Source organism: Podarcis muralis, chromosome 12 (assembly GCF_964188315.1).
Source record: "Podarcis muralis chromosome 12, rPodMur119.hap1.1, whole genome shotgun sequence".
Lineage (NCBI taxonomy): Eukaryota > Metazoa > Chordata > Lepidosauria > Squamata > Lacertidae > Podarcis > Podarcis muralis.
Window position 1 is genome coordinate 50,690,357 of NC_135666.1, and position 19,624 is coordinate 50,709,980.

A 19,624-nucleotide genomic window follows, 5' to 3' on the forward strand; every position below is an offset into this window, starting at 1 on the left:
TTCGTTTCCCAATCCTCCACACGCAGCTGCTGGGTGACCTTGGGCCAGTCACACTTCTCTGAAGTCTCTCAGCCCCACTCACCTCACAGAGTGTTTGTTGTGGGGGAGGAAGGGAAAGGAGAATGTGAGCCGCTTTGAGACTCCTTCGGGTAGTGATAAAGCGGGATATCAAATCCAAACTCCTCCTCCTCCTCCTCCTCCTCCTCCTCCTCCTCCTCCTCCTCTTCTTCTTCTTCTTCTTCTTCTTCTTCTTCTTTTGCATCTTCTTTTGCAGTTTCCATCAGTGTAATCTAGAGAGGTCTCTGTTGGCTACTTGTTTTGTTGAACTAAGTCTTGCCTAACATGTATTTGTACTTTCCATCATCTCTTTAAAACATTGTTTGGACTGTCTTTGCAATTATATATTGCTGTTAATTTACAGCTGTCCCTAGGGGTTTTTCTTAAAAGAAAAAAAACTCTTAACACTTTGCATTTCTTTATAGATGAAATATTTCATCACACGGCCTAATTAAGAATGGGTTTTTAATATTCACACAAATTTTCTTTGTTCCTGATTGACACAACCTACTGTTCTGGCTTTGTGTACCTCAGTAGCATCATATATTCCTGTGCTATCAGTGGGATTGCTTGCCCAAAAGATGTTGCAATAGTTTAGAATGAAGTATCGTTTACATCCATTCACCTTGGGATTGACGCTTGCATTGAATTGTGGACCACATTTGAAAGCCTTATAAAGAGACTTTGTTGCTGCAAGGAAATATGTGCTAAGAAAATGGAATACCAAAGACTACTGCCACTCTTTTAGGAATTATAAAAGTCTCCTTTGCTATTTTACAGAATTTTGTTTTAGAATATGAAGAGTAGTGTTAGGATTGTGTGTCTCAGAACATGTGAGCGAGACATAATGAATGAATCTGCACATGTGATTGCACAAAAAGAATCTGAGAGAAAGAGGGAGAATTTTAATAGGTGAATCCATAAATGTAATGGTGAAGTCATTTGATCATTTTATGTACCTTACATTGGTGCTTCAGTTAACAGGACATACAGTACATTGCTTCACAGCAACTTATTTAGTTCAGTAATTGAAAATGGTCATTTCTAGTTGCCTAGGGATTTAAAAAACAAACTGATGAGGATGATATTGGAGCTCCAGGTATCTAAATATGAGCCAGACTCTCAATATCTCAAATATCTCAGCTGATTTCCCCCCTGAGTGCCCAACCTTGTGGTCCAGCACTCTGGCATGAGTCAGCTGGCTTGTGCCAGAGCACAGGACCAAAAAGCGGAAAGTTCTGGGATCCAGGCAGAAGCCCAGATGGCGTCTATGATTCCAGGATGTCCCACTTAAATCGGGGGGGGGGGGGGGTTGAGCGGTACAGTATGGTTCTCCTTTTGGCAGTATGAGAGGAAGATTGGGAGGGAAAAGCTCTGGCTCTTTCAGGCTTGTACCCAAGGCATATACATAGGCCTTCTTAGTGGCAACACCTTGACTGTGGAACATTTTTTCCTTTGGCAAACTCCTTGTGGAGGGCTTTTAGATGGGCAGTCAAAAATTTGTATTTCACCAGGCTTGTAACGGGTTCTGCTGTACCCTAAATTTTGCTAGCTGGTTTTTACTTTTGTTTTTTACAGTGGTTTTACTATTAACTCCCTCTCTCTCTGCCCACCTCTCTCCTGTATGAAGATTGTGTTTTATTATACTGCTTTGGGCTGATATCGGCTGAAAGGCAGTATATATACGTGTGTGTGTGTGTGTGTGTGTGTGTGTGTGTGTGTGTGTGTGTATAAAAATGTTTTTAGAAATCAATCATGCTTTAGTGTAGTATATCAACTGGGCTTTTAAGTAAAGGTTGCCTTCCCATTCTCAGCTTGCTGAATTTTCTAATTTGACTGAATTTTCTGATTCAAGGCTAGAAATGTCCTTGGCTAGGCGTCTGATGTAAAACTTAATCCCCATGGGGCAGGTGTTTTGCCAGAAGTACAGTTACCTGACTTTTCCCTCTACTTCCTTTTGCTTAGTTTTTAAAAACTCAACTTTCCCTTTCATCCTGTGGCATCATGCTTTTCTGTGTTCCCTTACAACCTGCTTAAATCTGATTTTCCTTCTGTCTCAAGGACAGAGCCTTTCCCCTTTCCCAACTTCAGATAATTGCTACTAACTTCTACCCTATGCAACTCTTTCCAGTAGTACTAAATTATGAAAACAGAGACTCAGACGCATTGTAAGGCACTAAAGAAAACGAGGTGAGTGCACTGGAGTCAACATTTCACTGCTTCAGACATAGTCTCTGAGTTGTGGATTGCAATGGATTGTTTTTGTCTGTAAATTGCCTTTGTGAGAAGCAACGCTCATTCTAATAGCAAAAGCAAATGTATCATCTTAGCAAATACTGCTGGTCTTTGCTATGTTCCAGTGTTTAAGTATCTAGCTGAGGGGTATCATTAGTCGTTGGAACCAGATCCTGTCTCCTTTGGAAATATGATCTAGGAGCTTCTATTAAATAAATTCTCATTCTGGTTTAGTATAGAGGAGACCATATGATTTGGATGTCTGTTGTCTCGCTTTAATGGCTGAAAGTTTCATCTATTCTCGGCAATACCCTTTTGTGAATACATAACAAAACAAAACAAAAAAGCATTCTGCCCATCCTTGAGTATTATCAGTTCAAGCACCAGCAGGTGGCGCTGTGGGTTAAACCTCAGAGCCTAGGGCTTGCCGATCAGAAGGTCAGCGGTTCGTTGCTTGGTGCCTGCTCCTGCCAACCTAGCAGTTCAAAAGCACATCAGAGTGTAAGTAGATAAATAGGTACTACTCTGGCGGGAAGGTAAACGGCGTTTCCGTGCACTGCTCTGGTTCGCCAGAAGTGGCTTAGTCATGCTGGCCACATGACCTGGAAGCTGTACGCCGGCTCCCTCGGCCTATAAAGCGAGATGAGCTCCGCAACTCCAGAGTCGGCCACGACTGGACCTAATGGTCAGGAGTCCCTTTACCCTTTACCTTTAACCATGAAATAAATTTAGTTCACAGCTTTCATACAAATTTTGTTCACAGATGTCATATCTGCACGTAACGGCTTAGGATCTGTCTTCTTCCTGAGTTCTCATTGTGTTATTAAATTGGAACAACAGCATTTTGTTGATGACATGCCAAGTTATTTAACAGGCAAGAGTATGTGGAGATACAATCTTTAGGATTATCCTTTTTCTTGGATGTTCAGATTTAATTTGGGATGCAAAGGAGTCTTCTACCCGAGTGCATTTTAAGTGATAAATTTATTTTTGGTTTTAAATTTTAAATGCATTTCAGGTTTTGGGTTAGCTCAGGAAAATAATTTAAATTAAGCGAAGAAGTTCAAGTGTGTGTGCTTGCTGAGTGACTATCATGGTCATTTTACTACTTCTCTTGTCCTTCTGCTGTGAGCTAAGCCACAGTTTGGCTTATTGTGTCATCTGAACCTGGGCTTGTGGTTTGTCTTGCTTTAGAACAAACCTTGGTTACAGCTTGTGGTTTCTCTGGAGCAAGAAAAACCACAAGCCCGGGTTCAGATGACGCATTAAGCCAAACCATGACTTAGCTTGCAGCAGCAACAGGATTGAGGGAGGAATAAAGTAGCCACGATCTCCTTGCTTTAAGCCTGTTCATCCACAGTAAACCATGGCTTGGCTTAGTGTTGCATGTGAACCAGGTCACAGGAAATGGAACTCCTGCTTCCAAAACAAAAAGAGGAAATTGAGGAGAACAATGGAGACACAAACAAACAAGGCAATAGCTGTTATAGTTCATTTCTCTTCCAAAAATGGGGATGGATTCCAACTTACAATCTTGGATTGTGTCTAGCTAGGAATGGCGTTTTGTTATATCTTGCTTGAAGTGGTTGAAGTCCTCTTGTTTGATTCGCTACCAGGTTTTTGAGTTCTCCATTGGTGTCCTACTATTTAATTAACAACACTTAACAATAAAATAGTGGTGAATTTGCAACTTTTGAAATGAAAAAGATACAGAGAAGTAACCCTCATTTAATCGTAGCAGGCACTGGAATTCTTGATCTGTGTTTTTCTTCCAACAGAGGGAATCTTCCTATGTCCTGTTTGAAGTAGATCCCTTGGCTAGCAGAACCACACAGAGCCCGACACTCAATTTTGCTATCCAAGATGAACTTGAAAACAAATGTATGACAGATTTCCCCCCTTCATTTGTTCAGGTTTCTCAGTTACGTCACGAGCTGTCCATGAAAGATGAGCTGCTTCAGTTTTACACCAGTGCTGCTGAAGAGAGCGAGCCGGAATCCATCTGTTCAACTCCGTAAGTTTGGGCCAGGAAACATGGGTCATGCTATACTGTCCATTTTGCATCCTTCTGCCCCATCTGGCACAGCCACATGATTTTTGTATTCAGCATCTGGCATCACCACATGGGTTTTTGCATCCAGGCTGCAGCTGAGCCTCAGCTCACAATGAAAGGACCAAACGGTCAAATCGTGTCTGTATTATCTCACCACTCTTGATCATGAGTAGGTGTTACCAACAGTACTCAGCTGTGGTTTTACTAGTCTCCTTTTGGGTTCATTCTGTAGCGTGCTGCTCCATTTGGACCTTTCCGGTAAATAGTGCAAAAATACAGCATACGTACAGTTTGGTTACCAGCATTAGATGTTTCGGGCTTCCATTAACTGAGAGTAGACCCAACTGATCTATGTAGCAATATGGAAGTCCAGTGTTGAGCTACAAGATCCAGTTCAGAACCTGATATTCATAGCAGGCTCTCACTGGTTAAGAAATGGGATAACCAGTCTACCTCCCTGACAGGGAAGTTCTTCCTTAGTTCAGTAATATGTCACTTTTGCTATATCCAACAGGGACTAAGTTTTGAACCAAATCCTGTCCTTTTGAAGAATTTTGTTCAGCAACACAACAGCATGTTAACAAAGACTGATCAGTTCAAATCAGCTCTTGAGCAACGAAAAGCCAAAGTCTCGTTTCATAGGCAGTTAACAGTACATTACAACCCCTGCTTGCCACTTTCCCTTTTTGTGTGCCTCCGCTGCTGCAGCTTTTTATTATTTAATGTGTTGTAGCAGTCATGGAATCATAAGATTACTTTTTGCAAACCATCTCCTTCAGAGAGCTAAAGTCCCCCCCCACACACACAGTTTGTAGCTAAAGGTTCTCCGTTAGAAATGGGCAGAATACAGTGGTACCTCGCAAGACGAATGCCTCGCAAGACAAAAAACTCACTAGACGAAAGGGTTTTTTGTTTTTTGAGGTGCTTTGCAAGACGTCTTGCAAGTTTGTTTCCTTTTTCTTAACACCGTTAATACAGTTGCGACTTGACTTCGAGGAGCAACTCATAGAACGCGGTGTGGTAGCCTTTTTTGAGGTTTTTAAAGACTTTGGTGATTTTTGAAGCTTTTCCAAAACTTTCCCGACACCGTGCTTCGCAAGACGACAAAAATCGCAAGACGACAAAACTCGCAGAACGAATTAATTTTGTCTTGCCAGGCACCACTGTAAACACAATGGCTTAATTTCTTTCTTTATTTTTAACTCTCTGACAACCTATGAAAATGCTAGATCTCATTTGGCTCTGGTTGTTGGAACTTTTGCTGTGCAGCTCCACTGCAAACACTGCAGATAAAAGGGAGCAAAAATAAACGTGTCTAATGGGCCTCTTACCAGGTTGAAGAGGAATGAGTCGTCTTCATCTGTCCAGAACTATTTTCATTTAGATTCCCTTCAAAAGAAACTTAAGGACCTTGAAGAGGAGAACGTTGTGCTTAGATCAGAGGTAAAACATATCCCAGTATTTTGCCTACCATAAGTTTGCTTCTTTTTCCACGGGATTTCCACGGACTGATTGATTAGTAAGCTTTTACTCCACAAATTCTGTGCAATCTATAGATTATTCTCTCCACCCCACCCTGCTTCCTTAATGAATGTGTGCAAATGTTGCACGACAGTATTGTCTAAGGCATAGATTTAAAGCACGCTCCTTCAAAGAGTCATGGGAACTGTAGTTTAAGGGTGTTGAGAATTATAACTCAGTTCCCAGGATTCCTGGGGGTGGGGTGTGCTTTAAATGTATGGTGTTTATGAAGCCTGACACCAACAGTAAGTGAGGTGGTAAGATCGTTCCTTGACTGCAGGCTACAGATAGTGGTGATGGTTACATGTTTGGAGCTCCCCTTGCAATCATTACAGTCCAAGCAGTGCTGGCTTTGGGTCGGCTCCATCAAGGCCCCTGACTCTTTTGCTCCACCATCCTGCTATTGGCACCTACCTTCTCTTTCTCTGCCTCAATGGACCCAAAAGGAGAGGGCAAAAGAAATGAGTAGCTCATCTTCTGCGCTGCTTCCTCTCACTCTTGCTCCCTCACTGGACAACTAACCATGAGGGTGAAATGAAGGGATGTGCTGGCTTATCCGCTGGTTTTGGTGCTCCTTTTCTTCCTGGCTGTGATCATCACTCAGGAGAGAACAAGTGACCCCAATGGCAATCATGGCAAGAATGAGCAATAACTACCACTGACTATGAGCAATTGGGGGTCGGGGAGCGGAGACCAGTGAGGAGAAGAAGGAGCACAGAATAGATATATTGTCCTGACAGGGTTCTCCCTCCCCCCCCCCAAAAAAAACCTTGCCACCCATACTGAATCTACAAATGGCTTTGCCACCCCATCTGTTTGTGTACACTAGCTTAAGGGTGATTCGCTCTGTGTCTGAAGGCCTACATTTCCATAAACCTAAAGACACAAGGCGTGGGACGTGGGTGGCGCTGTGGGTAAAAGCCTCAGCGCCTAGGGCTTGCCGATCGAAAGGTCAGCAGTTCGAATCCCCACGGCGGGGTGCGCTCCCGTTGTTCGGTCCCAGCGCCTGCCAACCTAGCAGTTTGAAAGCACCCCCGGGTGCAAGTAGATAAATAGGGACCGCTTACTGGCGGGAAGGTAAACGGCGTTCTGTGTGCGGCTCTGGCTCGCCAGAGCAGCGATGTCACGCTGGCCACGTGACCCGGAAGTGTCTCCGGACAGCGCTGGCCCCCGGCCTCTTGAGTGAGATGGGCGCACAACCCTAGAGTCTGTCAAGACTGGCCCGTACGGGCAGGGGTACCTTTACCTTTTAAAGACACAAGGCAGATGGATCCTGCACCAGTGGAAATTGAGACTATTTCAGTGTGCGTTATGGACCTAGCCTGCTCCCCTTTGGAATTCCCCTTAGTATATCAAGATTACTGTTCATTGCATGGCCAGGAAAGAGTTTTCCTGTTCATGCAAAGTTTTGAAAACAGTTTCCCCACTGTGAGAGCCGGAATGAGCACTTTGCAACATTGTGGATTAGCATAGTGTTTAGAGGCTGGTTGTAATGCACAGCATCTGATATAAGTAGGGACACTCATTTGATAGTCATGCTGAAAAAGTCAAGATGGCGATAGCTTCTTAACTAAGCATTGCTCCCAAGATTAGCACCGTAAATGTTAAGAAGCTATTTATCAGGCTGGAAGTTACAAGTACAAACCTCCCTTGAGCTTTATTTACCAAAGTATGTTACAGACTTGTGTTTCTATTGAATCTTTTTGTGTGTGTTGTGTTTGGGGTGTGTTTTTAATAGTGAACATTTAACTCTTCCGCTGAATATGTTTTCCAGCCATTAAATTTGATGTTAATCTTTTAAGCTTTGCCTATGTATATATAAAAAATCAATGGTGACACCTAGTGGTCGTGACTTGTCATTGTTCCACATAGTCACAAGAGGGATGTGGGAGACTATGAACTGCTTGCTCAGCCTTTCTCAATCTCCAGGTGTTCTTGAACTACAATTCCCATCATCCCTGACCGCTGGCCATGCTGGCTACATTTAGGGACCCAAGGTTGAGAAAGGCTGTGTTTGCTGATGTCCTGGAATTGTGGTCTGCTGTTGAAAGTTTCTCCCCTTTTTACAAGGCTAGATCAGTGTTTCCCAAACGTTTTTGGGCAACGGCACACCTGTTTACTGAAAAAAAATCTCGCGGCACACCACCATTAAAGCCCCGCCCCGTGACGTCAGCGCGCAGCGTCACGCCGGGAGGGACGCACAAAAGTGAAAGTTTTCTCCCGCCGCGCAGGAGCGATGCCTCTCTCTGGCTCTCCCTCCGCGCAGGCTGAGGGAGGGAGGGAGGGGCGCGTGTGACCCGTCTCTGCTGGGAGACCAAACCCAGCGAGGCAGAGTCGCGCGGAGGCGCCCAGGCAGCGCTGCCGGCTGCGAGGAGGAGCGCCAGGCAGCAGCAGGAGGCGCGGCCTCTCCTCGCCGCCGCCGCCCCGCCTCTCGCCGCCCGACTCGCCCGCCTCCCTCCAGGCATCTCGCGGCACACGAGGCAACGTCTGACGGCACACTCGTGTGCCGCGGAACACCGGTTGGGAAACACTGGGCTAGATCCAGCAAGAAGTTAACACAATGCTAATTTTGGATTATTATTTTTTTAAAAATACAGGCTTGCCAGCTACAGACCGAAACCATTTCTTTTGAAGAGAAAGAACAGCAGCTTGTCAACGACTGTGTAAAGGAGCTCAGTACGTTTTCTTCTTTCCTTGCTTTTTGACAGAATAATCAGGATATTCTCATACAAGGGTTTTCTTTTGGAGTTTGTGCCATTTTTGCATGCAATGCAAGGGAGTTGGTGTGTGTAGCTTTAAGTTATCAGCAGCCCCAGCACTTGGGTTGAGAACTAATGCACCTACAACACTTGGTTTCAGAACTATTTTGTCCCTGTTCCCTTACACTGCTTGTATATTGAGAAAACCCACCCTGCAATTGCAGTAACACTTCAACAATATTTATGGTGTTGGTTTTTTCTATGTGGCTTTGCAGCAGTTGGAAAAACCTCCCTAATGCCAGATTGCATGTTCTCTTTCTCTGCCTCTCTGTTCAACGATAGCTTATAGTAGTACCTTGTTTATATTGATTTAGCAAGCAATTGCGATGCCAAATATTTTTCCATGCCAGTTCATTCTTACAATTGTTTCTTAATTATTTAAGGAGATGCAAACATCCAGATTGCAAGTATCTCTGAAGAGTTGGCCAAGAAAACTGACGACGCTGCCCGACAGCAGGAGGAAATCACTCACCTTCTCTCTCAGATAGTGGATTTGCAGAAAAAGGCAAAAGCTGTAAGGTTCATTAAAGTAATAAGCAAAATAGCTAATGTAGTGCCACCTTTCTGACGAGCCCCTTCTGTTCCCACACCTGTTAAAATATTTTTAAAGGAAGAGAAAGCATGGGGTGGCTAATCTGTTGTGATGTTTGTCTTTTTTCAGTGTACGGTGGAAAATGAAGAACTCGTCCAACATCTGGGAGCCGCTAAAGATGCCCAAAGGCAGCTCACAGCAGAAGTGAGTGTGCCTCTCTAATAGTCATGTGGTTATGGAGCAGGGAGATGCTTTCAGTTCAGTTGATATCAGTAGCCTTGAAATGCTGTAGTCTCGTTGCGTTTGGTCTCATGGCAGAAGAATAATTTGAATAAGAGATGAGCATATTTGTGATAGCTTTTGAATTCAGTTTCCTTGGGTCCACACAGTGTCATTTCAGACCTATAAGAATGAAATTGCTTAAAACCTTAAATACAGTATTCATCTGAAATCAAAAAACCTCTTCTTTGATATATGCAGGGAGGGGTTTTTTGTCCTTGGGAAGCTTAATGGCATTTTGGATAAGAAACTGAGCATAGAAGTGGACTTGGCAATGGACTATTTCCTTGGTGCAAGCCTTTAACTTTTAAGATTAGGCCTACCCTCTGACGGCTGAGCCTTCTGTGCTGTGAATTAAGTAAGGATCACAAATCATAATCTCCAGGATAAATGGATTTGCAAAACGAAAGAAACACTAAGGCTGTGATCCTATATAAAAGGTAAAGGGACCCCTGACCATTAGTTCCAGTCGTGGCCGACTCTGGGGTTGCGGCACTCATCTCGCTTTATTGGCCGAGGGAACAGGTATACAGCTTCCGGGTCATGTGGCCAGCATGACTAAGCCACTTCTGGCGAACCAGAACAGCGCACGGAAATGCTGTTTACCTTCCCACTGGAGCGGTACCTATTTATCTACTTGCGCTTTGACGTGCTTTTGAACTGCTAGGTTGGCAGGAGCAGGGACTGAGCAACGGGAGCTCACCCTGTTGCGGGGATTTGAACCGCCGACCTTCTGATCGGCAAGTCCTAGGCTCTGTGGTTTAACCCACAGCGCCATCCGTGTCCCTTGTGATCCTATATACATGGGAGTAAATTGCAGTGAACACAATGGGATTTACTTCCAAAAAAATATGTATGTCATTCTTCACTGTAAGAGTTGTAAGTAAAAGAGGATAGCTTGCAGCCCAATTCTGTGCAGACGTGAGCATGCTTAAGCCCAGAGATGCCATTGGTCTTTCAGTACACTTAACCTTGCGCAGCATCAAGCTGTATATTCTTCTAACTGTTCAATCCTTGGACTTTGCTCTTTGAAAATGTGGCCCTAGGAAAGTTCCAAACCAAGTGCGTGTATGTAAGGACAGAATCTGATTTCTTGCGTTTTCTGTTTTTTCTTTTAAAAGTAAGGCGCTAGTCTTTCATTGCCACGCAGACAGCTTTAAAATTTGTCTGCAAGACCGAAAGAAACCTGTGCCGTCTCCATGATCAAGTGATGGCTCTTCTGGGCTTTGCGGAGCTTTTTATGTAATAAGTTTTGCAAGACGACGATGATTCCATGCAATTTGCATCAGTTATTCAGCTTCTAGAGCCCAACGGAATCGTAGTCTCTTCAATGGCAAATTGCTGGGACCATCATGAAAATACAGACAGAACTAAACGTACATGTGGAACGTACAATTCATAGATGTTTAGCTTTTTATTATTTATTTAAAAGTGCCCCCCTCCTCATTTGCATAGTTTTCTGTAGCCTTTAGATAGCCCAAGGTTCCTGGAACTAATTTCCATTCTGTGTGCATTGCAGTTACGAGAGCTGGAAGACAAGTATGCAGAGTGCATGGAGATGCTTCACGAGGCGCAGGAAGAGCTGAAGAACCTTCGGAACAAGACGATGCCAAATGCCATATCACGCCGTTACCACTCCTTAGGCCTTTTCCCCATGGTAAGAAACCTTACAAAATCATTTCTGAGAAACACATCTCATGCCAGCAGTGCGACAAGTTTGATTAGCATTAGGAAATAGATCCCAAAACTACCGTATCTTTTGCTCCATAAGGCGCACCGGACCATAAGGCGCACCTAGTTTTTAGGGGGGGGAATCAATAAAAATAATCTTATTTCCCCCCCCCCAAGCCCCAAAGAGCCCCTGGGGCTGTCAGGGGAAGCCCGGCCCCCCCCCCCCCCCAGCCCCAAAGAGCAAAGAAGCCAAGACAGCGAGCGGGATGGCTTTGTTTTTAGCCGTGGGGCTGGGGCAAGCCCGAGCTTCCCCCAACCCCAGCCCCCAGAACAGGTCCGGGAGCAGCGGCAAGGTTGTGCGCAGCCTTGCCTCTGCTCCCGGAGCTTGCGGGGCTGGTGGGGGAAGCCCGGGTTCCCCCCACCCAGCCCCAGGGACCACACATTCGCTGCATAAGATGCACAGACATTTCCCCTTAGTTTTTAAGAGGAAAGAAGTATGCCTTATGGAGCGAAAAATACGGTAGTTTCAGTAAATATTGAGAGGAGAATCTGGATCATTGCCTTGAATCTTCCCTTAAACAGAAGAAGGGTCTGAGGTTGTGGGTGCTGCTAAACACACTTTGGAAATAATTGCAGTATTGGTGATGTAGTGAAATGCAAGCAATGGCTGGAGCTATTAATAGGGGAAGACTAGCTAAATGGTTCCTTTCTGTTCCATAAAAGAAGCCCTAAGTATATCAGCATCCGTGCATACTACGAAAATAGACGCACGTGCTAATGACATGCTGTGACACCATTTAAAATTGTCTTAACAGGATTCCTTGGCAGCAGAAATTGAAGGGTCAATGCGAAAAGAACTGCATCTGGATGATCCCGACAGCCCCGACTTAACGTATGACTGATGCATTGTGATATTTTAATAAGAAAAGTAGAAATCAAACCTTTTTATGCAATCCCAAATTAAGAATGCCATCTCATTTCTTTCTAGCGAGGAAGGTAGACCTGAACTCATTACTTAGAAATGGTCCTCTCTCTGTTGAAGAGGAAAGCAATTGAGAAGAAAGCTTAGGGATATTTTAAAGGCCAATTTTTAAAGAACTTTGGGGAAGTTAAATAAAATGTTTTCCAGAAGCATTATAGTTGAAATTGGAAAAATAAACAAGCTGTTTGCAATACAGTGGTGCATCGCAAGACGAAATTAATTCGTTCCGCAAGTCTCTTCGTCTTGCGAGTTTTTCGTCTTGCGATGCACGGTTTCCCATAGGAATGCATTGAAAATCAATTAATGCGTTCCTATGGAAACCGCCTTCAGACCAGGTCTGGGAACAGTCTGTCCCCCAACCTCTTCTGAAGGCTTGGGGGGGGGGACAAGGGTTTTTCTTCCCACACCCAGCATTTTAAAAAACCCCGGGACAGCGGAGGACTTCTCCCCTGTCCGGGGCGATCTTAAAATGCTGGCGGGCGGCATTTTAAAATCGCCCCGGGACAGCGGAGGACTTCTTCGCTGTCTGGGGCGATTTAAAAGCCCCTGGGAAGGCAGGCAGGCGGGAGCAAAGACTTTTGCCCCCCGCCAGCCTTCAGAAGAGGTCCTGGACCTCTTCTGAAGGCGGGCGGGGGGCGAAAGTCTTTGCTCCCCCCCCCGCCTGCCTTCAAAAGCCGTCCGGGATAGCGGGAAGCGCTTCCCTGCTATCCCGGACTGCTTTTAAAATGCTGGCGGTGGGGAGCAAAGCCTTTCGGCCCCCGCCGGCCTTCCTGGACCTCTTCTGAAGGCCGGAGGGGGGAAAAGGCTTTGCTCCCCACCACCAGCATTTAAAAGAGGTCCCCGGAGATTTCCCTATGGGCTTTCTTCTTGCGAAGCAAGCCCATAGGGAAATTCGTCTTGCGAAGCAACTCGCAAACGGAAAACCCTTTCGTCTTGCGGGTTTTCCGTCTTGCGAGGCATTCGTCTTGTGGGGCACCACTGTAGTTAAATCACTATTTTCGTTATCCGTCTTCTTAACACAGATGAAAATTCAATCTGCAAGCTAAATAGCGAGGGGAAAATAATAAAAAACTTCCTATGTTTATTCTGCACAAGTAAGAAAGTGGAACTCAGAAATAGCAAAACAGGGCTGCTAAGTGTCAGAGTGCTTAAGCTTGTATATGTGGACACACTAGACAACTTTAGAGTAGCATTATCTCAAGAGACATGATGTATAGCTGAAGTTATACAGGTGTAAGTCAGATCAGTATTTAGATGGGAAACTGCCGGGAGTCCATTGTGTACTTCCTTGAGGTCCCTGGAGCAAAGGCGGGATATGAAAAATGTGCTTATTCATACAACATTGAAGTAGCTCAGGACCACTGCATATGCTTTGGCTGGCATGCAGAGGCAGCTGTGTGGTGGTATCCATAGTGTTTGACCGCAGGATCAGATCACTGCAAATGGTCCCTAAAATATCTATGATAGCTTAGAAGAAATTTCCTGATCCATGTGGCAAAGCTGCAGTATGGAAGTAGCTCACCACGTGGTGCCGGTTATATGAAGTTCATATAAATGCTCACCATGTGCTGCCAGCCATTTAAAATGGTGATGTGGCAACTGGAACATCTGCTTTATCCTGAAGTCACAAGAAAATGCTTGATTTTGTCATTCCTGGCAATAGTTGACCAAGCTGCCTACCGCCTACTGCTGTATCGTTTTATGCACAAGCGCATTTTGTGGGGATTTTTTACCTTAAAAACAAAACAAGAAACCCCAAACCACTACTGCGTGTTACTATTGCCACAGGGAGAATGCAACGAGTATAGGAGATCCCACATTTTATTTCCATAGAGGATCTCCCTGGCTGTTCAAAACCTGCTTTTCTAACCAGAGCTATGTTGCAGGGTAAGAGAGATCCCAGGATCAATGCAGGATCTTCTGGTTCAGTTAATTGCTTTCTCTCAGGATAGTTGGTGGGGAGCATGTAAGCATTTGAGTCCAATAATTATTCCCCATTTCATCCTGGGGTACAGTCTTGGCCAAGTTTCAAGAGAACAGGGTCATTTAGTAAGTGATCTGGAAAATGGGAAATATTGTTTGGGGAAACTTTAGGATCTTACAGCTCTTCCCCTTTCCGTAGAACGACTTTTAACCATTTGTCCGATTTTGTTCTCTCTTGAGCATAATCACAAAGCTAATCTCTGAGACCATGTTTTTCTCTTACAAAAGCTGAGCTTAATATAAGATGATGTCCCCGCAGACAATTTCTCTGCTGTGGGTTTTATTTTGCTGGTTATTAACTGCTTGTGTCTTTTGTCAGCCATCACAAGAGAGTCTTTGATGCCGTGCGAAACATCAACCAAGTGGTAAAGCAGAGATCTCTAACTCCCTCTCCAATGAACATCCCTGGGTCTAACCAGTCTTCAGCAATGAACTCGGTCATTTCTAGCTGCGTCAGCACACCACGATCCAGCTTCTATGGAGGAGACATTTCCAATTTTGTGATAGACAACAAGACTAATAGCATCATCCTAGAAACTGACTCTACTGACTCTGGGTCAGTAATGTATACTTAGAGTTTAGCTGTATCTCCAGAACAAGAACTTCCTAATTCTTTTCTTCTATTCAGTTACTTGTGCTATATGTTGGATGCTATACTAGCCGTACATTATGAAGATACTCAATATTGCTAGCCTAACATTGTAAGAAGGATCAATATTGCTATATCTGAGTAAGATATTCAGAAGAATATCTTGTTGTGCTGCAGCCTCCTAACACAGGACAAGTGAACTATATTGGGTTGTCTTAAATTACTGGACACCATAACATTTGCAAACTAATGTTCACTAATTTAACACCAGTGTGGTATGGTTCAGGCAAATCATGTTTGTGTTAATGACTATATTTCCTTAAACAATTACTGTTAACTGGTTCCTGTTATTGACACATCGTCCTGCTAGTAAGAGAATTGTTTAAATCATTTTTGGGGTTTGTAATTCTTGACTTTTTTGTAACTGTGAGGCTTTCCTCCTCTAATTATCTGTCCATCATCCACATTGAGCCCTGGGTACAACTTGATTTGGTTACTTTGAAACGTGTGCAATCCCCAAAATGATTTTCTGTGCTAGGAAATGTCTGACCTCCCTTTCTAATACATGCAGATCTATATTTATATCCATATTGTGTGTGTGTGTGTGTGTGTGTGTGTGTGTGTGTGTTTAGCTTACATAGCTGCAAAATTGAAATTCTGATGACAATTTTAGAGAACAAAAAAAAATGCAAGCAGACAATAAGAGATGCTAAAAAGAATTTGAGAAACACATTGCTAAATACAGCGCATAGCTCTATGAAGATGTCAACGTTCCTAGGCCTGCCATTTATATTTTCAAATCTAGACTATTATATTCTGCTGGTGAAGCAGTTAATTGGCTACGGAGAGCTCAGAGCAGTTTTGCTGGCATTTCAAATATTGACATTTTGGGTGTCTCCCCCCCCTTCCTGTTGCTTGTACACGCAGTGTAAATTTGAGTGTGTTTTGTCCTTGTTTTAGAAATGAAGAAAAGAACAAAAAACCTGGAACGCCAGGAACCCCTGGCTCTAGCGACCTGGAAACGGCACTTCGAAGGCTGTCTCTTCGGAGGGAGAACTACCTGTCCGAGAGGAGGTTCTTTGAAGAAGAGCAGGAAAGGAAGCTGAGGGAACTGGCCGAGAAGGGTGAACTCCACAGTGGCTCCATCACTCCAACGGAGAGTATCATGTCGTTGGGAACCCACTCCAGGTTTTCCGAATTTACTGGCTATTCAGGAATGTCCTTCAGCAGTCGCTCTTACCTCCCAGAGAAGCTTCAGATTGTGAAGCCCTTAGAAGGTGATAACAAAGCGCCTAGGCCTTTATCTGTTCTCCTTAGTGACTTTCTATGGTCTCTTCTCCATCAGCAGGAAGCAGGAAATCTTTGTAACACGTACTCCTTTTACTTTAGAGACAGCCATCCACGTTGCTTGTTTAAACTCTTCTGAGAAAAAAAGATTTCATTGCCTTTCAGTAAGCAATCTCTGGAGTAAGTGTGTTGTGTACACTCTAACATATTTCAGTAGTATATTTTTATAGTTCAGTAAATGGCATTTGAATTCCTAGTTTCATTCACATATTTGTAGAACACCGCAGAGTGGGGGAAGTAGCACTGATATGGAGAAGACCTGTAGAAACGTGTGGTGATTCATTAAACTGCAACTTGTAGAAGACCATTTCTTTTCTTTACATTCTGTGCATGCTACTCAATTACTTGCTACGGTTGTCCTACCAGTAGGTGTCTAGGCAACAGTTCCAAATCACTTGCACAGTGGCACCTTGGTTCTCAAACTTAATCTGTTCCAGAAGTCCCTTCCAAAACCAAAGCATTCCAAAACCAAGGCGTGCTTTCCCATAGAAAGTAATGCAAAACAGATGAAGCCATTCCGGACTTTTAAAAACAACCCCTAAAACAACAATTTAACATGAATTTTACTATCTAACAAGACCATTGATCCATAAAATGACAGCAGTAATCAATGTACTGTACTATAAAATAAGCAAGACAGTATTGTAGATGATAAAAATTAAAATGATTTTTTTCCCTTACTTGCACTGATGATAGTCCTTGTTTGAATGGGGGGCTTTTATCCATTTCCGCAGTCACACAATCAATCAATTAGTAAGTAGCTGAACTGGGTTCCACACAGTCACAAAAGCAAATGAACCGAAAAAGCCTCAAAAACAAAAATGCAAAATAAATAGCAAAAACAAAAGCGCCAGACTTAATCCACTCCGGAAGGCCATTTGACTTCCGAAATGTTCAAAAACTCTGATTGGTGCAGGCGCCCTGGAAACAAGAGCCGACAACCGCATTGGATGTTCGGCTTCTGAAAAAACATTCAAAAACCGGAACACTTACTTCCGGGTTTTCAGTGTTTGAGAACCAAGGTACCACTGTATCTGAGTTGTTTTGCTGCCTTCAGAGTGGCTGTTACAAACGAACCTCACAGCATTTGTCAGGCTGAACTCAGGACTAGGATGTCAGTATTCTTTCAACTCAAGGCATTGAGAGACGTTTATATTGCAGTCTGGTATAAATTTAAGTCCCACTTAAATGAAGGTCGCACAGAAATGCTTAGTTGTGTATTTGAATTACAGTCATGGGGTTTCTAACTTAAGTAAAGCTGGTCATTACCTGTTTTCATTTTTGAATGCACAAGCTATTTCAGGTCGATAGCAATATCAATCTTATTTTGACCAGGCTGACAACATAGAACATGTTACTATGTTTCATTTTTATGTGAGTAAATTATTTTTGTGTGTGTGCATAAAAGTAGCATGTGCTTCCAGCTCAAATAAGTCAAGAAAGAAATACCCTCTGTAGCTTTCTTAAGATGCCCACATAAAATTCTTAAATATCTCCAGACAACCAACCTTCATTTTACTGGTTCTTATCATTGTAATAGGTTTCTGTCATCCACTTATCTCTCTGCTTTCTTCTTCAATAAACTTTCAGTCTCCATTTTCTCTGTCTCTCTTGATTTTTCGCTTTATTTCCACCCCCCTTTGTGTATTGAACCTTTTCTTCTTCTTCTTCTTCTTGTATAGATCATTCATATTACTGGCCATCTTTCACATTTAAAAATATTTACCATGCATTCATTGTTGAGTGAATAGAGCCCTTATAATTTTTAAAAGAACATTCATTTTGGGAGGAAATGATATTGAAATTTGCAAGAGAAGAAGGGAAAGTAATTTGGAACAAACACGTACCTTTTCTCACCCAACTGCAATTCATTGCACTTTGCACAGAGTTTCATTTTATTACTTTTCACTCTTGTCAGTTTCTTAAGGAAATACTTACAGCAGCAAACAAAATCAAATTCAGTGAGGGGTGTTTTTGTTTTTTAAATTTTTTATTAGTGGTAGTGGATTATTTAGTTCCATTTCTATTATAGGTAAAAATCTCTGTCAGGGACCACTGCATATTCCTGCATTATAGAGGATTGGACTAGATGATCCTAAGGGTCTCTTCCAACTATGATTCTATGAGAGAAGTTTTCATTATTTTAACATTTTTAATATTGTCTTTTAAACATGCTTCCTCCCTCCCACCATCATCTCTAAAAGCCATGCATAATTGTTTTTTTATAATGTTAGTTAACTGTAGGCACTATATAATGAAGTCAATAGAAAGGTACCTATCAGTCCAGTGATCATTGTATACTTGCCCAAATATTTATTTATATATTATGAAACTGGGTTGTATATTTATAGACATTGAATAAATATTAGGCTCTCAGTTGCCACAGCCCCATACGTGGGAAAATGCCAAGTTTCTCTTTGTGCAATTCCTGTTCAAGTGAATGTTCTGCATGCAACTCTGATTTTTCCCCCTCCACCATTGTCTCACTGTCTCGAAACAAAAAACTGGACTGACACTTGAATGAGAATGACATGCTTGGGAAACTGTTTATGGGCCCCTCCAACTCTCCGAAACCCATATTATACCATCTAAAAAGTTTGTACAACGATGCTTGCAAAAGTAAGGGAATAATGTTGCCCTTACTTTAGCAGTGTTTGCCAGCTGATGCCATAACTCTGGTGTCAAATATGACAGCTTAAGTTCCATAGCCATTAGTGATCTTTGCGATGACTCTCCTGGTCCTTTACGAGCAATGCTGAAGAAACTAGAGTCGCCATTAGAGCATCAGAAACATATTCTAGAAAGTATCTGTCACTCACGTATATGTTTGAACATGGGATTATGTAAGCTTGGGTCATCATGCGCTTGGGTCGATTTGCTAAGTTGAGATGGTCACCTGAAAGCCAAAGTTCTGCTGTCAGGTTGCTACCCATGCAATTTTGAATGGAAGACGTAATAAAAGATCCATTGTGGTTTTCCAATGCCCTCTTAGTTGATTTGTTAATTTTTGTTAATCTTTCCCCCAGCCCGAGTAGATACCTAGCCAAATAAACACATGAGGAATCCAGATGGATTTTGTCTACCATAGTCTGTTCTAAACTGCATTTCCCTTTCTGAATCTTCTGTGATATGTTGTGCTTGGAAAGATTAATAATGAAGCACAAGGATGGTTAGGAATTCTGTTCTGCCTTCCCTTCCTCCTATGTGTCGCTCCCTGCCAAAGGACCTTATTTGACTTCCTTATAATGTATCACAGTAGCAGCAAATTGCCCAGGCGATGAGCATAAGGATCAGGGGACTTCATTCATGGCACCTGCAGCCTCACATGCAATCCTGCGCTTTGCTGTCCCTATCCAGTGGATTGATCTGATGATTGCCAAACCCTCTAACTGATATTGATTAATAAAAACCTAGCATTACAATCCTATGCACATCTACTGCAGAGCAAGCCCCATTAAGTTCATTGGGACGTGCTCCCAGGTGAGTGTGTATAGGATTGCAACCTTCATTCTGTATTTCCAGTTTTTCATTTCAAAGGAAAGAGTTTTGTTCCTTTTTAGGAAGAAATAATAATAGCAAAGAACTTGTCTTACCATATAAGAAGTATATAGATTAA

General features: G+C 43.0%; 1 protein-coding gene across 4 annotated transcripts in view; it reads left to right on the plus strand.

Moving 5' to 3' along the window:
• TRAK1 (trafficking kinesin protein 1) overlaps window positions 1-19,624 on the plus strand; it is a 141,361-nt gene that overhangs the window by 100,328 nt on the left and 21,409 nt on the right. For 3 of the 4 annotated variants that reach the window (XM_028751067.2, XM_028751068.2, XM_028751064.2), the window contains 9 exons: window positions 4,206-4,306; window positions 5,680-5,788; window positions 8,464-8,542; window positions 9,009-9,139; window positions 9,287-9,361; window positions 10,956-11,093; window positions 11,923-11,999; window positions 14,392-14,628; window positions 15,622-15,938. In XM_028751067.2, the coding sequence (XP_028606900.2) occupies window positions 4,206-4,306; window positions 5,680-5,788; window positions 8,464-8,542; window positions 9,009-9,139; window positions 9,287-9,361; window positions 10,956-11,093; window positions 11,923-11,999; window positions 14,392-14,628; window positions 15,622-15,938 (1,264 nt within the window). Of the gene's footprint in view, window positions 1-2,188; window positions 2,248-4,205; window positions 4,307-5,679; window positions 5,789-8,463; window positions 8,543-9,008; window positions 9,140-9,286; window positions 9,362-10,955; window positions 11,094-11,922; window positions 12,000-14,391; window positions 14,629-15,621; window positions 15,939-19,624 lie in introns of all 4 variants that reach the window. The other variant, XM_077916425.1, reaches the window with a different exon arrangement.